We start from the raw sequence: 20,284 nt of genomic DNA, 5'->3' as shown, positions 1-20,284 counted from the left end.
ATTTATTGGACTAAAAAGAACAAGCAGTGGGTTTTCTGTGAACCATGAGTATAAGAGTGGGAACCAAACGAGTGGGCAAAAGACACTAGGCTGGGGTCAGGGACCAAACCGGAGGTTCTTGTTATTTGACTGTGAGGCGTGTCACCGAGGACAGCTCTCTGTTCCTGCAGACCACATGAGTGTTGTCAGGGTGAACGAGAGGCCAGGTGGCAGTGGACTCTCGTGGCTCAGGACCTGCACGGATAAGCCCATAACAGACTCGTCTCTGTCGCACACCACTGAGAGCGGATGAAAAACCATTGGAGGCAACCAATAATCATGTGTTTGCACAGTCAGCAGTGGTGAACTTTGTACTTCCTCTAGATGGCAACCAAAGGATCAACCTGAGCTGCTGCATGCAGAGATTTGGGCCTTCAGGCAGGCACAGAAAATCTTCACAGCATCCAGGCTGAGTCGGACTTTTGTTGGCTGGTTTGACGTGCTATTTCTCTCTCAGTTCTGACCTGTGATGCATTTTAAAAAATACTTGTGTTTCTTGGGGAGGATAAGCGACCTCTTTCACAGCTTTGATAGCTGACAGCAGCATCTTTCAGGAGCTGTATCTGGCCTCGTTGCTCACGAGCCTCCCCTCCACGCTCTGCAGCGCATCTCTTTCTCAGCTTTGGATTGTATGCTCAAAATCCATAACCCACGCCAGAGTGTGCTTTTGCTACTTTGTGCTTTCATTTGCAGCGCAGGTAGGGAGGGTACGGCGGAAGCGCTGTCGGCCGTGGTGCTTCTGCCTCGGCCAGAGAGCCTCTCTCGTGACCGCCACGCACAAACACAAGCACGCAAAACTGATCTGTGAACACAGTTGCTGTTTTTATTTTGGTCCCGTAAAGCGGGCCACTACAGGGTTGAAGGGATCAGGAATTAAAGTAGATTTGATGTAGCATTTAATCTCATGCCCAATTTGATGTGGACGCTGTGTGCGCGCGAGTGTTCGTGCACACATTTCAGTCTGCGGGGCCCGTGCGCTGCTGCGTGCGTGCGCTCGTGTGTCATCTGCTGTCAGCGGCTTTTACATGTTTGTGTTGTTGTGTGCTCGCTGACGACCGAGCCATCTGCGCCCGCAGTAGCTTTGCCAAGCAGCGTCTGGAGAGGCTCCAGCAGCCTGCGTCCTCCAGTGCCTGCCGTCTGCCCGGCGCGTTCTCGGCGCTGAGAACCGGCAGGAAGCTGCCAGTGTTGGAGCAGCTTCCAGCTCTGTTCTCCCCCTGCTGAGCTCCACTAATCCTCCTGGACGACTGGATTGAAATGACTGGAGAAGAAAATAGATTTGATGAGACATTTAATCACAGGCCTGGGTGTAATAAGTTTTTGGTGTTACGCGCAGTAAACGTCAATTGTACTTGTGATAATTTCAGACCAAAGCAGGGTCTCGTCTTCATTTTGAAAATCGTCATTAGTTTTTACCAGCACTTAGCTTTGGCGGCACAACGCAGCCAAATGCACCCGAGCAAAGAGCTGAGGAGACGGAGCCGCTGAGGAGACGAAGCCGCTGAGGAGACGGAGCCGCTGAGGAGAGCACGCCGCAGCCTCGCAACGAACTCGTGGAGAGAAGCGGCACAGCCCCACGCTGCTGCAGGTCTAATGTTAGGTCATATCTCATCTTCTGGGTGTAGTTCAGTTTTTGGGTTCTTCTCTTATTTATTTGTCACATGTAAACAGTGTTGTTTTAATGCACCATTTGAAATGTGCTTGTCCCTCCTTAGGTGTGCACGTGAACTACACACGACTCTAAATACGACTAAACATAAAAGAAGTAAAAGGTGGGCTGTTCTTCTGCCCCGAACTGGACAAGAAAAGTTTAATCAAAGCTTTGAGAATGAGCATAAATTGAGTTTGTTTTCATTGCGATCCTGTTGTGTCGTAAATACGCTCACAGAAGGTCAAAGTGAGCCTGTGATTACGACCCGTAACGTGACTTCCTGTTAGCTCAATGCCCGGCTTTGAACAGTGAAATATGAGTCCGATTTTTCTTTCCGTTAGCATCTGTGTGTGAACTCATTTATCAGTGTATGAATGGGTGCATATTTGGAGTCAAATCAATGAGTGAACAAGCGCTCTGGGCGGCTCCAACAGCTCTGTCTCTCTCCAGCACGGGCCGCTTAGGATTAATGAGTGTGGATGACAAACAGCACAGAAAACAAGTTCTTGGAGAAAGATGCTCATCGTTTTCCCCAGAGTTCGTTTTCACCGTTAATAACACGCAGGCCGAGTCTCCCTTATCACTGCGGGGGGAAGCGGTGTTGGCTCTGCAGACAGCACAGCTCGCATCACCGTAGAGCAGAGCCGACGCTCAGCCTCTCTGAATATAGTTCCAACACCTGTAGGCCATACAGCGACACAAGAGTGCACAATTACTACAAAATGAGGCACAGCAATTCTAATTTTCAGATTTCAGTTTTTCACAACATAAAGCTTTTTTCACCAACACCTGCAGTAAATAATATAAACATATAAACAGTGCAAACTATTTCCAGTGAAAAGATATGCTGTAAACTTTATATTCATCTTTGCTCCAAATGGCACAGCAGCCTCAGAGAAAACAGAACGAGGCATCTTCAGCATATGTTCATACAAGGCAGCTCAGTTTACCATAAGTTGTATGGGTGTGCATCTGTTTCTGCATATTTAGCAAAAATGTGCCATTTCTTCACTCAGTGAGGTGATGGTTCAGCTTCAGCAGCAGTTTGCTCTCAACTGTTCAGCAGTGAACAGGAGTCCTGCATGACTAAGATTCCTTCACAAGCTCCTGATGCAGGAAGAGCTGTATTGATTTTGATCGACAGCTTCTTGATGTGAGGAACGCCATGCAATAGATCCACACCTCCAGTGAATGGACATGAAAGGTACCTCTCCAGCCCTGCTTCTGGCTTACCTGACCCCATGGATCCATCATCTTAGTCGGTTAGGCTGCTGTTTGTGCTGGCCTCATCCAGCTCTGAGTCTAGGTGATGTCTGATGAAGTTGAGACCTGTGGAAAGATGTAAGGTTTTCAAAAGAATTAGCTCTGGTCATTAAAGTGCTGTATACACTGCCAAGCTGCAGATGTTTGGCAAGAAGATTCAATCACACTGGAGATGTTTTTTACTAACTCTTGTAGAAAAACAAAATCCTGTCATTCATGTCCCGCACAAACAGTTTGCAATGAATTCCAGATTAAGTTTAAAATAAGAACGCGTGCAAGGCTAAGCAGTGCTCACCAACAGATCCTCCTGTTTGGCTGTTACTCTGGGAAAAGACGAAAGACGGTGATGGAAGCGCGACTGGAGCTGCGATGTAGCCTCTATAATATTTATATTGTACGAACGTGATAATTCTGTATATTGTAATAACCTGATATTATATTGTTCAAATGTGAAAGGTATAGTGTTAGAACAATAAACTTTTCACTTTTCTATGTTTCTTTTGCCTGGGTGGCAGCTCTATGCCTCCGTATCCGAGGCTTTTCAATGTGGCCTCACAAAATTATCACGACTACAACAACCATGAAAAGAGCTGGATGCTGCTCAATCACAGCTGCCTGGTCAATGTTTGTCATTAGTAATTTAGCAAAGTTGACGGTGTGTGTCTGTGTGAGTGAAAGACAGAGAGGGAGAGCGAGGGACAGATTTTGTATGATAAGCTTCATGTTATGGACGCACAGTGTGAGCACTCAGGTCGCATCAGAGCATCAGGCCGTATAGTGTGAGACCTGCATCGTGACCTATGAACTTCTAACCCCTGAGATTTAATTGTACAGTTTGAGCAGGAGCTGAATAACGTGACTGAAAGAAATCGCAGTGTTTGCCCAGCTTAACGCAGACTGTTTAAACTAAACATCCTTTGTATGTGAGGCCAAGGCTGTTCATCCTCTTCAGCTGTGGCGCAGACGACTGGCTCTGCCATGTTTTCTTCTTTCCGTGTGTCGCTACTTTGAAACGCTTGGGCCGCTCTGTCCGCCACAGTTTCAAACTGGTCATGTGACTGCATGGCCACATCTGATTGGTAAAAACGTTACAGAAAACTCCACTGGCGGCATGTTATCTAATGTGTTAAATTTATTCTTTTTTAAAGTAACAAGTCGAATTTTGCAAATGTAGCGGAGTAAAAGTACCGTTTCTTCTTTATAAATGTACTCAAGTAAAAGTAACGAGTATCGTGCAAAAAAGGTACTTTAAAAGTACATTTTTTGCAAAAACTTCCTCAAGTAAATGTAACGGAGTAAATGTAACTCGTTACTACCCACCTCTGCTACTGGTTTAGTTTCACTCACAGGGTTGTTGTTGAGAATATCTCCACTTTTACTGATAAACACATAAAGTAGTTATTCAAATTAATCATGATGTCAAAAACCAGAAATGATTTCATCCTGTTTTATCTTCTGTTAGCTGTTACAAACTGTAGCCCTAACCTGTGTGTGTGTGTGTGTGTGTGTGTGTGTGTGTGTGTGTGTGTGTGATACAATATTATTGCCATTTTTTTAAATATTTTGCGATATTCAGATTCTGTACATAAAGGTAAACTTTATCAATATTCATTTTATCTAATATCAAAGTCTCACACTCAGTCTTTCTCTCATTTCAGTTTTATTGTTGACAAACTGAACGGTTTGTATTACAGTCTAGTCCCACTGAACTGAATGCAACCACCTGGTACAATTATAGCTATTCTGAACTATGCAATATGAAAACTATGCAGCCCCTTCAGCAACTGAAGAATTTGAAAGTAAATTAAAACAAAATATAATTTTACATTAAATAAAAAAGTTTTAAACTTAATTAAAATAAAACATGTCTTAAATTAAAATAAGTAAACTGTCATGTTTATTGCTGCCAAAAACAAGTTAAACACATTTGACAGTGTCAGGATTGTTGCTCAGAAAAAGGATCAACATGCTCTGAAGTCAGAGCACAAAAACCTTTTTTTGTAACAAAATATCGATTTCTGCTGTCCCTGCATCGATACAAAATATCACGATACTACACAGTATCGATTTTTCCCCCACCCCTAGTGTGTATCGTAGCTGGCTAACCCTGTAGTTAGCTAGCTACGATACAAGCATGTGCAACAATTTTCCTGCATGTTCTTGTGTGGCTTAGATGGCCTGTGTGTGTCTCGTCATGTAACGTGATAAACATTTCTGTCCTGCACAGACGAATCTGAATGCACTCGTAGTTTCATTTGTTCATAAAGATTTGTTTGTAGTGTGCGAGTGTGTTTTCATGTAGTTGTAAAGCTGCCAATCAAACAGAGCTGTGGCAAAAATAAAGAAGTACATATTTAAAGCTGCACATGGTTTCTGATGGTTTGCACTGTGCTCGAGTAAACACTTTGTGAGCTTTTGTGTGGCTGGAGACTCCCTGGAACAATGTACAGTAACACAGAAAAACAATTCTCAGTTCTATTGTTGTGAGGACGGAAGTTTGTATCCCCGTCCGCTACACGCAGCACAATGCTGGCTCATTATAGCAACACAGTCTGTGAGAACAAACGCACACTTAGCTCAGCGCTACCCTGGAAAAACCAGCAAGTCACCACTGCACAGATGTGCTAAACACGCACTCTGCTGGTTTTTGAAGCAGGGACGCAGTTTAGTGAAAAGTTAACATATATAAACATGCTCAAATGACCTTTTCCAGCTGTATGAGATGTGGAAGGGAAACATTAGATGGAGAAAGAAAACAACATAAACCGAGCTGACGGACGCGGTGCGGGCTGTCGTGGAGAGAGTCTCACAACTTTTACATTTTAGCCTTTTTGTGTTTGTAGAACAAAAGCAGGACCAGAGCTTTGTGACATGAACAGCTGCACACAGGTCACCTGGAACATGTTACAACTGCATGTTGACGCGCAGCACTAGTTCTACGAAACAAACCAAACTATAAAATGTGTTGTTTCGTCAGATTATAAAATCAGCTTTCGATAGGGCCATTCGTCTGATGTTACTGAAAAGGCTGCTACCAATGAGCTCACGAATGTAAAGCGCTAATCGCACCAAGCTGGAGGAGAAGAACGGCCAAAGCAATATCTGCAGCCCAGGACTGCTGGAGATTATGTGAATTAATAAGCATGAATCCTTCCAGTGTACGGTGAGGCCAAAGACAAGGTCTTAGCCTCAGCGTGGGGAGGAGGGGGCTCTGGGTGAGAGACCCTGGACACGGTCTGCTTACCGTTTTAATGACTGAAACCTCCACCCTGTAAAACTGTGCCTTATTCGAAGGTGGTGCTTTAAATCCTTCACCCTTTAAGGTGAAATTCAAAGATGCTAGTATCAGTTTAGTGTAGGGCCACATAAATGGTCCTCGAGCTGGGGGCTTTAATCTGACAGATCAAAGTGCTTACCGCTGCAGCTGCAAGCTTTAAGGTCAAAAGGCGTTACTGTGTGCGTGTGTGTGTGTGTGTGTGTGTGTGTGTGCGTGTGTGTGTGTGTGCGTGTGTGTGTGTGTGTGTGTGTGTGTGTGTGTGTGTGTGTGTGAGAAACACAATAGGCAAAGGGAACCCAGTCGTGTGGTTTTACCTTTGCGGTCACTGCGGCGACCGGCCTCGTGTATCTGTTTCCCCTCATGTGTATGTACCCCTCGCTGCCACGGTCATGCATCTGCAGTAATTGTGTGTGGTCGCTTGCATGTGGGTCTCTGAAAATGTGTGTATTGTCAGATTTGTAAACAGGAAGTGTGAGGATGCATGCAGCCAGAGGACACAGAGCCATGGGATTTCCCACAGTGACAGGACGGCTCAGCTGAATGAGGCTCGCTGCGAGTGGGTGGTGTGTGTGTGTCTGTATGCATGTGTGTTTCCTTTCACATGGGTGGGCTCACTTGTGGTGGATGTATGTTGTGGATGGATGATAAATTGCGTGAGACCAACACAGAGTTTAATTATTGCAGTGAAGCCTGTTCATGTGGCTGGAAGTTTCCAGCTAAAAACGAAAGAGAATCAATAAAGCGTCACTGTGAACACGAAGGCAGAGGAACGGCTCTGTCATAGCGTTCGCTGGCATGTAGGGGAACATGCATCAGAGCTGCATTAGTCAGTGGAAGCAGGCGAAACAAATTAAGGCTCAGCAGTTGTCAGACAACACAAGGAGGGTCTCTGTGGGGCATCCACACTGTGGGGACAGGTGCTCTCTGCCTGTGCAGAGAAACCGTTTTAATGGTGTTCAAACTGCATCTTTTTTGATGCAGACTCAGGTGTCAAAGCGTACAGGAGTTGTTGTTAAATGACACCTTTATGGGGGAAGAGTGAAAGCAGACGAACAGCACAGATGATTTAAAAAATCAGCCCTGGTTTAGCGTGAAGCTAAAACGCCACGCCGCCTTGCTGCACGGGTTTGTTCTCACACATCTTTGTCTTTGGTTTTATAATTACTAAAATGTGATTCATAGTTTCTCATTCTAAGACAGAAAAATAGATCATTTAGTTACCGTGTGAGGTCCAAGCTATCACTGGGTTAACCCTCTGCTATCAGGATACTTGTAGTTTTATATGACACCAACAGAATCAGCCCAGCTGGTGTTCATTCAAATCTTTTTTTTACCTTTTTTCTTAAAGCTCTTATTTGCTTTTCTTTTTTTCCTCCAAAACACCGGGTTAGGCTGAAGGTCAGTGACTCCTGCTTGCCCACAGCCGTCCTCCTGCCTGCCCCCACAACAGCTGACCTGCTGGGTTTGTCCAGGATAAAAGCAACAATACTCTCAAATGTACAGTGGTAGACGTTAAAGTGTGCGAGCGAGTGTGCCGTCTAACAGCTGCTGTACAAAGACGGTGCCTGTGGCTGCCTGAAGCTTTGCCGAGGCTCAGAGCAGAATTTCAACCTGCAGCGGCGTGCAGCCTGGTGACATTTGTGCCGTGCGCGGCAGCGCGCCTCGTGCACATGCTGCACTGCTGCCTCTGCTGTCTTTATCGGTGCTGTCAGAAAAGACGCGCTACATCAGGCGTGAAGACGCTGTGAAGCAGATGAACGCCTTCACAGAAACACATTAAACACGGTGGGGATCATTTAACCAAAGCTGTATTCACAAAACCCTCTTTAGCAAAACAAGCGCATGTCAGCACAGAAGTGGGAAAATGAATAGCAAATTAATATGCACCAGTACATTTTTTCCAGCGTGGTATGGAAATATTAATACCAGCAGACGTGTGTAGAGTCAGGAACATCCTGCTGCTCAATATTGTTGAAAGTGGTTCAGTCACAAAGCAGCATTTTTATTATTTACATGACAATCTTTCCATCGTCCAGAGACTTGGGATTACACTGATCCATGGAAACGCGTTTAAATCCATACTAATCATTCACACACATCGACTGTTAGCTACACATTTAAGTGTCCTATGATAACAGGAGCTAGCTTGGTCTGATGGTTTTATTCACATTTTGGTCTCCAGCATAACCTCACATATTTCACACACACACGTTTTCTAAGCTGTTTTGTTTTTAAGGCCGTAGTTGACACAGAGCATTACGGCGAGTCTGTGCAGTCGGGGGTATTCCTCCCACTGAACACTGACTCATGGTGCTCCGTGATGGCAGTAGAGCTGCAGGTTGTCTGTCTGCCTGAATAATCGATGGAACAAATGTCTCGTACATTAGTGGATGAATTATTTATGCTAGTAAAATGTCAAACATGTCAAACATAGTGGCCTTTTTAGGCGCATCAGTAAAAGTGCAGTTCAAACAGAACAAGAGAAACTTCAAAGCTGAAAATACCTCACTGACATTTCTATTTTAATTCTTTACATTAGAACCAGATTCATACATTTGATTTCAAAAGCCAGTGTTCTTATACTTTTCTCGACAGAAAGTAACTTTTATTTCTTATTATCATCATTATTTTTATTATTATCTGTTTGTGAAAATTAAAGGGAGACAGTTTTGATTTAGCAAACAACAAAGCTAACCTGATATTAATTTCAGGGAAACGCTGCAGTTATATTTGCCCACATAAATAGTCACTTTTAGTCACTCTGATATATAAACGTGCGCTTTCATATGTGATATTACTCTGGGTGTTTGCAAAGCAAGAAGCTGCACATAAAAAATGGAAATCTTAAAGCTTTTTATTTGTATTTATAAAGAAGTTTAACTTACAACTTGTTCTATAAAATTCATTGAATATGAAACAGAAGAAAGCTGGAGACATTTTTCTTGCTTGATAAATTAGAGGCTGCCTTTTCTACAGCCGATTGTATTTTATTTATTTTTCAGAGTTAACCACGACTGAAGCTGTGCTAATGTTCCTTTTCTTTAGAAGTGGCATAGATGGTGTTTCAGTGACACACACTATAACACACACTCCATTTCACAGAGATTATTAGGTTAACAGGGTGATCCGAAGGACCAGCTCTGTTCTAGGATGCCCTCTGGACCCAGTGGAGGTGGTGAGTGACAGGAGAATGGCGGCTAAGCTGTCATCCCTGATGGACAACATCTCCCACCCCATGCAGCAGACTGTGACAGCACTGAGCAGCTCCTTCAGTGGGAGACTGCGGCACCCACGGTGTGGGACGGAGAGATTTCGCAGGTCTTTCCTCCCCACTGCTGTCAGACTCCATAATAAAGACTTTAACTGATCAAGCACACACATCCATACATATGCAATAATACTAAGTGCAATAATCCTTTCTGTCATCGTTGTATTTTTACTCAGTTGTATATAGTATTTGTATTTGTATTCTATTTTTATCTTATTGTATATTTATTTTATTTTATTCTATTCTGTACAGTTGTGTACTGTATTTATTCTTATTGTATTCTAATTTTTGCCTCATAACTTTTGCACTGTCCACTTCCTGCTGTGACAAAACAAATTTCCCACGTGTGGGACTAATAAAGGTTATCTTATCTTATCTTATCTTATCTTAAGTTTAGCTCGGCGTCTCAGCTAAACTCATGCAACAAGCTCAGAGTTGAAGACGAATCAGGCAAAAAACAAGAATCTGAAGCGAGTGCACGTAAACCAGCTAGTTAACAGGAATCTGCAGGTGTGTGTGTGTGTGTGTGTTTGTACTGTTGCAAACAATCACACTATTGACCACATATTTATTACAAAAGGGTCTTTTTTTCCATCAGCCTGACAAACCAGAACCCACTTCCTTTGGCTTTTAGTCTCAAGCTTTTTGCGTCGCACGAATTATTATCGTTGTGATGTCATCAGTCTTTCTGTTTAACTTGCTATTAATTACATTCACCTGTTTGGGGCATGCTGTGTTCAGCGAAGCCTTACGAGCTGCACGAGCTGCAGGTCGGCGCAGCGCTGCGTGGGCGTGTTGCTCTCTGCCTGTCTGTTTCTCTTCCTGTCTCTGTGAGCTGTTAACAGAGGATCTCTTTGCAGTTGGAAAACTTGCTTTCACATCTCTGTGGGTGCGAATGAGCGAGGGTTTTTCCTCCTAACAAATGCCTTTAAGCTGCCAGACTGAGCCTCGATGTGTTATTTACAATATCAAACATTTGTAGAGCTGAAGAAGTGTTTTTAGCCTGAAAATAATCTGCTCTGTGTGCATGCAGGCCATGTTTATCTTTTTCAACACTGTTTGGGAAAATGATCACATGGGGACATTTCCCCCCAACGATCTGTTGTTCGCTCTGCTGCATGCTCACAGGTGGAGGGGGTTTTGAGCTTTTCTCGGGACTGTGTGGTGGTGGGACAGCTGTGGAGCAGTCAGTGTGTCATCGGGATGCAGGAAGTGGTCACAGCCAGGGCTCCAGAAATACACGGGGCCCATATTTCTCTTATAGCAAGCATTCTTAATAGTTCTGTGACTTCCTAGTGAAATTTTCAAATGTTTTGGCTAACCATTGAATCTAAGGTTTGCTATGATGGACGTCCACCCAACAAGAACATACTGGAGTATCATTCAGTTACAGATTTCTTTGGTGATCTCTGTAGTTTGTCCCCTTCCCCCATTATTGTTATTATATGACGAATGAAGCAGACATAATATCTGAAACTGTTGAATTTATATTTACACCTTTTCACTGAAAGCTTACGAGTCAGTACGAGCGATGGAGACTTTATCAGAGTGACAAAACGAGCTCTCAGAGAGGCGGCAAAAACATTTGGAGGGGCCCGAAAACACCGGCCAAGCTCAACAACGGCAAAAGACTCAAAGGAACGTGGAAGATGACTAACGTGTGTGATTAAAGAGTTATTTCTTAAATTATTATTACTTATAGCTTAACACCGTCTATCCAAGTCACAAACACTCTTAAAGAGCAAGTCTACAACCAGGAGACACCTTCATGAATGGAAACATGGGGGTTACCATCACCGGCTCCACTCAACAACACAAAGGCCACATTAGACTTGTGATCTGAAGCATAGCCAATTACCTGTCAGATGGCAGAGGCAATGCTGATCACGTCTGGCTGTTTATTAATGATGTGACCACTGATGAACAGAGAGCTCCACGCTCAGATTCAGCCAAGCGCTGCAAAATGAACTGGACAGCAAAGAAATGGGATACTCCAAGGCAGTCACCTGATTTCAACCCAACCACGCAATCAAGCAGCAACTATGGGCGTGTGTGATAAAGACATAGCAGAGCAACAGAGGAAGCTCAGCATGGTGATGTCACTGGTTTCAGACTGCAGACAGTCATTAAAAACAGAGTCTGTGCAGTTTTGAGGCATTTTGTATTAAAGTTGCTGTAATTCCTAAAAAACAGCGGAAAACATTTCGTTATCTACCGATTGATGTTGACTTTGCAGTGCAGCGCTCGCTCCCCTCCAACTATTTTCTTATTGCCATATTGTCTGTTTCATATACGTTTGATGCATCATGCATGTCTCAAAGTTGCCTTTCTGGAGACTAATGCCATGTTGGAATCCTTTCAGTCTGGGTCTAAAGCGCTACACAGCACTGAAACTGTGCTCATAAAAGTTCTTAATGATCTTTTACTGATTACCGATTCTGGTAATCCCGTCATTTTAGTGCTTTTAGATGTAAGTACAGCATTTGATACAGTGGATCAGGGAATTCTGCTATCAGGATTGGAAAACTGTGTGGACATTAAGGATACTGCACTTAAATGGTTCAGATCCGACCTAACTGATAGGAGTTTTTCTGTCAGGCTCTTCTTCCACATCCACCCCCTCACCTGTGGGGTCCCACAAGGGTCAGTCCTTGGCCCAATACTTTTCTCCCTGTATATGCTCCCGTTCCACTGTTACGTTGATTATTCTCAAATCTATTTTCCCCTTAGAAACAATTCTGCAGACTCCTCTAAAGTTTTACTTGACTGTCTTGATGACAATAATCTTGGTTCGCATTAAATTTTCTGCATATAAATGATCAGAAAACAGAGACCATACTAATCGCCCCCTCTGACCCCTGTTCGTCGCTTAATGTTGACTCAAACATCGAGTGTTTCTCGACAGCTCCTTCTCATTTGACAAACAAATACATTCTGTAATTAAAACCAGCTTTTTCCAGCTGAGGGTCGTTGCAAAAACCAAGACCATGTTGGCATTTGCCGACTTTGAGAGAGTGATGCATGCATTTATCTCTTCTAGGCTGGACTGCTGCAATAGTCTTTGTTTTGGTATTAACCAGGCCGTACTCTCGTGTCTGCAGAATGCGGCGGCCCGACTCCTGACAGGCACTCGCAAATTTGATCATATCTCCCCAATCCTGGCACGTTTAACCCAACCCAAAGAATAACCCAAGTCGAGCCCTCAGGTCTGCAGATAAGTTGCTTCTGACTTTCCCAGAACGAGACGTAAAAACGGAGGCGAGCTTTATCGATCGCTGCACCCAAACTCTGGAACATGAGAATGATATGAATAAATTTGATTTGATATTCACCACTATTATCATTTCTGGTTCATAGCTTTAAAGTGCAGTTATTTGGCAGGACCTCACTTGGAGTCCAGTAATAAAGTAAAACTGCAATGAAAGCGAGCAGCCGAGCTGTTTATGGGTCAGTCAGACATGGAGCTGACGGCTGTGCCTTTGTGCTGCTCAGCATTAAAATGATGAGCGTAGAGGGGCTGAGAGCGTGTGAGCAGATTTGCGCCATCATCATGAAGTCTGCGGGCGTGGTGAGTAGCTGGCCTTTGAGGCTTTAGCGAGGCAGACCCAAGTGATCTCACCCCCTTTGATCAGCAAACCTCACGCCAGGCTGCGCTAGCATCGCTGCTCTGAACACACTGCCTCTGATTTCTTTCATGATGCAATCTGACATTAGCTCGTTCCCAGAAAAGGCTCCACACTGTGTTTACCCAGGCTTCTCCTCCAATCCTCGCTCGCCTCTAATGGACGCGTGTGACTCGGCAGCCCACGGCTCTGGAAACCCTGAGAGGCAGCACGAGGAACAGGAAGTGGAGGCTGTCGAGGGGAACCCAGACACAGTTTCACTTTTATTTTCTTTTAGTTATGAAACAAATTTGAAAACGTTTCTTTGATCTAGTTCAAACTCAGAGAGCTTTCACATGTAGAAATCAATACTGCAGCTTTGAATGGCTTTAAATATAAAACTGTGTCACTTTTTTTGCCGGTTCGAGCCCCGGCTCGGACAGTCTCGCTCGTTGTGTCCTTGGGCGAGACACTTCACCCGTTGCCTACTGGTGGTGGTCAGAGGGCCTGGTGGCGCCAGTGTCCGGCAGCCTCGCCTCTGTCAGTGCGCCCCAGGGTGGCTGTGGCTGCAATGTAGCTGCCATCACCAGTGTGTGAATGGGTGGATGACTGGGTGGATGACTGGATGTGTAAAGCGCTATACAAATACAGGCCATTTACTATTTTTACCTCAGCTTTTCGTTTGAATTCTCCGCATAAGTTTCCGTAACGAGTGGCTGCTGACTTTATAAACTGACCTCACTGCTTTAAATGTGCACCCAGACTCTGAAGCTCTAAGCTCTGTGACGCGATCATGAGGGGGCGAGTTTAAGGTGCCGCTTCATGTTATTGCAAATGTTTTGGTTCTTTGAAATAATTGTTGAAATGATTGTCACAGCAACAGATTCACAAAGTCATCTTCTGAAGCTACGTTTCTGTCTTTGGCCAGTCTGATGTGCACTCCTTGAAGAAGTGTGATTTGTTCGAAGTATCCAAACCGAGTTCTCCTGCGTTTTGTTAAGTCCTAAATCAACTGTGATTAACTGGACTTTTTAAAAAGCTGCATTTTGCATTTACTCACATTATCATTATCAACACATGAACATGTGTTTGATCACCTGAAATCTAAACATGTGACAGTTATGCAAAAATAAACAAGAATGGGGCAAACCCTTCTTCACAGCACTGTAGTTATGTTGCTCGTGTGATTTCTAAACGTCACAGCGGTTTGATGCAGATCGAGACGGGTCTCCATGTTGGAACGCCATGTTTGCTTTTCCCCACACGTACCAGGGGCCGTCCTCGCCACAAACACGCAGCCGTTACTCACCTGCTCTTAGAGCAGACGCCGTCACTGTCACTCACATTTTCTTCACACATCTGACTAAATAAACTCGTGTTTTACTTACAAAGAAATGCTTTCAACTGTAGCTCGAGTCACACCGAGGAAGTCTTATTTGAGCCCTTCTTCTAACTTCCTGGATGTTTGTACATTCATGGAAACAAGCTGTGCTTGCAGCCCACATGAATGTTTTACACTTTTTAATGTGAAGAAGAAGCCGTGGAGCCTTTTTTATCTGAGAACTTCCTCTGATCGTCATCCAAACTCAAGAGTGCGACCGGCACCAATCTGAGATTACGTATTATATATGATGTGACCATAGATTAGATAGTTTATTATATATTTATGTAGCTGGTGTTGTCGTTCTCTCCTTCCTGATTCTTTTGAGGCTCGTTCGTTCGAACTAGAATAAACAAAGAGGCTTTTTCTCAGAAGCGACTGATGTCACTGATGTTATTATAATCGTTCATTTCTGGCTTTTTACTTTTACTAAATGTGTTGAAAACAGTTGCAGCAGTTTCATCTGATGCATGTTTTTGGTACTTTGGTCTCAGCTGCAAACTTTAGCATTCACCAGTCAGCAGCATCATTTTAAAAGGTGGAAACAAAGAAGGAACCATGCTGTCACGGCGTGGAGCTTCTTAGGACCATTACAGTACTGGGAGATGTAGAAAAACAAAACTGAATTGTATCGAGGTCAAAGGCCACCTGTGCGAGCTGTTGTACCAGTATCGCGTTTAAAAGCTCGCAGTGGTGAATACGTCCGTGTGATCTGAGGACACATCGATCTGTGCTGTCATCCAGTGAGTTGTAGAGTGTGTTCCTCAGAGCTCAGGGAAGTTTGCCGGTGTTTCCTGTTGTCTGTTAGTTGAACTTCCCTGTGTGTCATTGCTTAGATTGAGTTCAGCTGTGTCTTGTTACTGTGACGGTTCCACTCTCCCTGGTTGCCTTCTGTGTGTGTTTAAACCTTCACGTTGCTTCTTTTCTGTGTCGCTCTTATTTGCTCTCTTCTCTTGTGTTCTTGGACGTTTCTACGCTCCGGCTCTGCGTCGGCTGTTTGTGGTTTCCTTGAGTCCAGTGCAGCGTCTGCGTTTTATGGCTTTAGTGTCTTTTTGAAAGCTGTTGTGATGCAAAAGCTTTTTTCCTACTGAGCTGCCTTCTTGTCATGACAAACAAAGAAGCAGGAAACTGTCTCATGTTTCCAGTTCTGACTAATAAAGCCTGTATAGGATGGTTGTGATGCCATGTTTCCGAGGTCACATTTTTCAGTGCTTTAATGCTGATATGCAGCATTTACCTCATGGAGCATTATTTATGAGTGCACTGCATGTACGCTTGAATCTGTTCATTATGTCGTAGATATGACAGAGTGTCGGCTTGACGGTGTAGTCGAACACGTCAGCACCGCGAGTGTTTCACAGAATCCGCTTCTGCTTTCGCTGTAAGGGCTGTGAAAGCCTGATGTGCTGTAGTCACAGTTTGTGTTCAGACTGAATGCCAGCCAGGTGAAGCGTCTGTAATGTCTCCAGCCCTGGCTCACTTTACTGTGTGTGTGCGTCTTCAGCCACCGCTGCTCGTCTCACATGTGTGCAGTGATACGCAGGTCTTACCTGTGGGACACGAGCAGCTTCGTCAAACCCAAACAGCCCAGCGTCTCTGCTGTGGTCTCAGCTGCAGCTTTTTGAGCTCGCTGTGGTGAAGCTGTTTGTCTCTTCCTCTTCACAGAGCATCTACCCAACAGTACTGCTTTGTCCTGCTCTGTGCGTGGGGCGTCATGAAAAGCTTTGTGTTCTGGGATACGTACGGTTACGTTTAACAGCTCGGATCAGGTCAACAGCTCAACCTCAGTGCAGTCTGCTTCGCTTTGACTGGAAGAAATTCTCAATCCACAACAAAGTCATCAAACGCAGCAATTTAAAGAGCAAACTTATTTTAGTAAGGTGTACACTTTATGTGTCCTTTCCGATAAAATGGGTGAATAATGGCAAATGACGTGTTTTGTTGTTTGTGTAAAGGCTGCATGTGCAGTCTGTCTGCAAACCAAGTGAGAAGTTATTTAGAACAGAAGTCTGAGTGGACACTGTAAGGTCTGCTTGTACCGGGCAGGAAAAACATCATCTTTCATATCTGCGGTGAGGAGACGACGCAAAGATCCTGATGCAACTACTGCTTTATTAAGCTGGCAGGAATAGTTTTGTTGTGGAGGGTGAAAAGCAGCCTCAGCATTCATTTGGAGGCTAGTTTGCTCACCAGCTTTGTGCTTTCAAACCTTCGGACCGTGCCGTATGCAGTACCCCTGTCCCACAGGAACAACAGCTCGTGGCATACAGAATAAACTTCTGAATGCCCGGAGATGAAAACCACATTAGCGTGTTCAGATTCGTATCTCCGAGCGGTGGCTAATTCCACTCTCTGACTGTAATTTGAATAATCTGATGCGCTGCCGTTTCTGCTTCCTCGGCAGCTTTAGCTCCAGGTTGGGCTGGAGGCGTGAGAGGGTACATTTCGGTTCACTCTGTGTAAGTGGCTCTTTCATCTTCACTGCTCACTGTGGCCTGCACACAAACTGAGGATGCAGACCGTTACTGCAGCCTACTGTCCTTCCCCCTCTCTGAATTACAAAGCAGAAAACATGAAACACAACCATGATGATCACTCCAACGGTGAGTAACACTTTTACAAGCAACTCTTAAGTGTCAGTTTATTGTAAAGAGGAGTCAGCCCTGTGTGGTGTTCACACTCTGAGTGAAAGACGCTAATATCATCCTACACACGCTGCGTATCATCTTCCATGTTGCTGCTGGTGAGGAACTGACGCTTCCTCTGACTCGCGATCCGTGTTGGCGTCTCATCTTTACTCACATTTGGTCTTTCTCCATCCCCGGTGTGACACAAACATGCAGTCACTCACGCATACACCCTGACATTTAGAGCCAACAGCAGGAGCGGAAAGAATTATAAAAATGTTCAGTTCGAACGTTCATAAACTCTGATTTTATCGGTCATGGGACAGGGAAAAAAGGTGCTCCCTCTTTGTAAATGTGCCCAATACAAAAGTACATCAGGAACAAATGGTCGTCACCAATGAGCTGCAGCCATGTTTGTTTAGTTCAGCCCAGAATGTGATGCCCACATATGTGTGGGAAAAAGCTGGGAGGATAATGACAGAGACATAAACAGTTACCCGTCTCAGTTACAGAAAGACATTCAGCCTTGCTAAGTTTTTATTTTGTGTGTGTTGGCTGACTTTGCGTGTCGATTCAGAGTCGGTGTGAACAACGTTGTCTCTTTCCCCCGTCGTCAGGGTGTCAGCCCCCTGGTACCTGTCCAGCACCCGTCAACATGAACAGCAGGTGATGAAAGTGTTTCTCCATGTCTGCTCTGTGTGTAACTACATAGACAATTATGCCAACATGTATTTGTTTGAATAGCTTTCATCTGTGCCTTGTTTTAATGTTTTAAAACAAAAGTTTCAAATCACTTTTTCATGCTTGGATGAAACATCGGCCTGCATTTCTGTGATATTCTCACAAAAGTAGTACAAAAGTGATTCTGTGTAGTGATGGGATTTCCAACTCTTTTTAGAGAGCCGGCTCTTCAGGTTGTTTTGTTGCTTTAATTAATTAATTATCAACAACAATATAAAATTATGCACAAAAGGAATTAGTAATGTAAAAAAACTTGGTTTTCTTTATGTATGTTTATATATAAATATTTATGGGGACCCCTAGAGACGAAACACGTACAAACTCCAAAACACATTTCTAGCGTTAACTGAACTTCCGAAACAGAGCTATATATATATATTTTTTAAAAAACACCCAGCACACCCCTGCGGGCGGTTTATCCTTCAAGCTCGGGTCCTCTACCAGAGGCCTGGGAGCTTGAGGGTCCTGCGCAGTATCTTAGCTGTTCCCAGGACTGCGCTCTTCTGGACAGAGATCTCCGATGTTGTTCCCGGGATCTGCTGGAGCCACTCGCCTAGCTTGGGAGTCACCGCACCTAGTGCGCCGATTACCACGGGGACCACCGTTACCTTCACCCTCCACATCCTCTCCAGCTCTTCTCTGAGCCCTTGGTATTTCTCCAGCTTCTCGTGTTCCTTCTTCCTGATATTGCTGTCATTCGGAACCGCTACATCGATCACTACGGCCGTCTTCTTCTGTTTGTCTACCACCACTATGTCCGGTTGGTTAGCCACCACCATTTTGTCCGTCTGTATCTGGAAGTCCCACAGGATATATATATATATATATATATATATATATATATATATATATATATATATATATATATATATATATATATATATATATGTCCCCATAAATTTTTTTTTAAAATATATATATAGCTCTGTTTCGGAAGTTCAGTTAACGCTAGAAATGTGTTTTGGAGTTTGTACGTGTTTCGTCTCTAGGGGTCCCCATAAATATTTATATATAAACATACATAAAGAAAACCAAGTTTTTTTACATTACTAATTCCTTTTGTGCATAATTTTATATTGTTGTTGATAATTAATTAATATATATATATATATATATATTGTGTAGCCACCAGGTAACAAAAGCTCAACACGGCCTCTAGCATCCTGGAGCACTTCTGTTGTGTTTTGGAGTGTGTACGTGCTTTGTCTCTAGGGGCCACTGTAAATATACTTTTATTTATTCACTCCACATAAAATGTAATAAATAAATTATAAAATACAAAAAAACAACTATTTACATTTCAACTTTTAACTATTTAAATTTTCAGCTTTTTCCTTTTAAACAAATTTAAAGTGAAACAACACAAAACACTGCAAACCACAACACAATTAAATATAAATTAAAATATGGGAAAAAAGAACGCCCAGATCTTTAATTAAGGGAAAGGTTGTCATTTAGAAATATTAATATCACACTCAGCTGACTGTGTTTTATCTTCCCATTGCACTGATAGGTGGACAGTTCTCAGGTGCCTGTGCATGTTGTTTGTGGAGCCGGCTCTATATGACATCCTTTTTTGCAGACTCTACACTCTGCCTTTGTTTTGTCATAAGATTGAAATGGCTCCAGACTTTGCTTCTTTTCTTGGTGTCACTCATTTTCTTTACTGTACCTTTCCAATGTGACGGTGTTGTCTCTTGTTGCACCCGGCTCTCTTTCTTTCCCTCTCCCTCCTGCTCTTGTTGTGTGCTACTGCTGTTGCGAGTGTAACTACCGCCTCGCCCCCTCAGCCCAGATTTGTTTCTTATTGGTTGTCTCTGGAAAACAGCGTTTAATATGATCGTGCAGCACTGGGACCATTTTTGTCTGGCAGAAAATAAACATTTTTAAACCAGTTACTGTGCCATTTGCATAAAAAAGCTTCATCATTATTATAAAATACAAAAATAGAGTTTGCTGTTTGGACCACTGATTAAAAAAATACTGAGTAACAAGTAAAACCTGAAGAATACCAAAGACTTCCTTTTTCACTGTTTGTAGAAACCTCGATGTTAGGTATGCTCAACAACTTTTCCATACTCTTTTCTTTTCGAGCCCTCGTGTGCGTCCACATAGGTGTGGCTGATTTCTGTTTTGTTGTTTAGCCAGAAAGTTCCTCAGGATGCGAACAAGATCATCTTGTTCCTTAACTCAAAGATAAACAAAGAGCAAAAAAAGCCCTTTGTGGCAGTCTCTGAGTGCTGTGGTGAACTTTCTTTAAGGCGTACGTTTCATTTTTCTTCCTCTCTTCTTTCACAGACTCAAAGCTCTGGTGTCGACTGGAGGTCGGAGTGTCCAAGCAGCATGTGACTGGTAGGTTCAACTAAACGTGTATACAGCACATTTCCATCATGTGTACAGGACACATCACCAGGCAGTGAAATGTATCGTATACCGCC

General features: G+C 43.6%; 1 protein-coding gene across 1 annotated transcript in view; it reads left to right on the top strand.

The window, feature by feature from the left end:
- Positions 1–20,284, top strand: part of LOC309688474 (ubiquitin-associated and SH3 domain-containing protein B-like) — a 44,172-nt gene that overhangs the window by 9,278 nt on the left and 14,610 nt on the right. The window contains 1 exon segment of the mRNA XM_082504254.1: positions 20,145–20,198. Coding sequence (XP_082360380.1) covers positions 20,145–20,198 — 54 coding nt within the window.

The sequence above is a fragment of the Aulonocara stuartgranti genome, assembly GCF_965226115.1.
Source record: "Aulonocara stuartgranti genome assembly, chromosome: 14".
Lineage (NCBI taxonomy): Eukaryota > Metazoa > Chordata > Actinopteri > Cichliformes > Cichlidae > Aulonocara > Aulonocara stuartgranti.
This window is presented reverse-complemented; position numbering and strand designations above follow the sequence as displayed.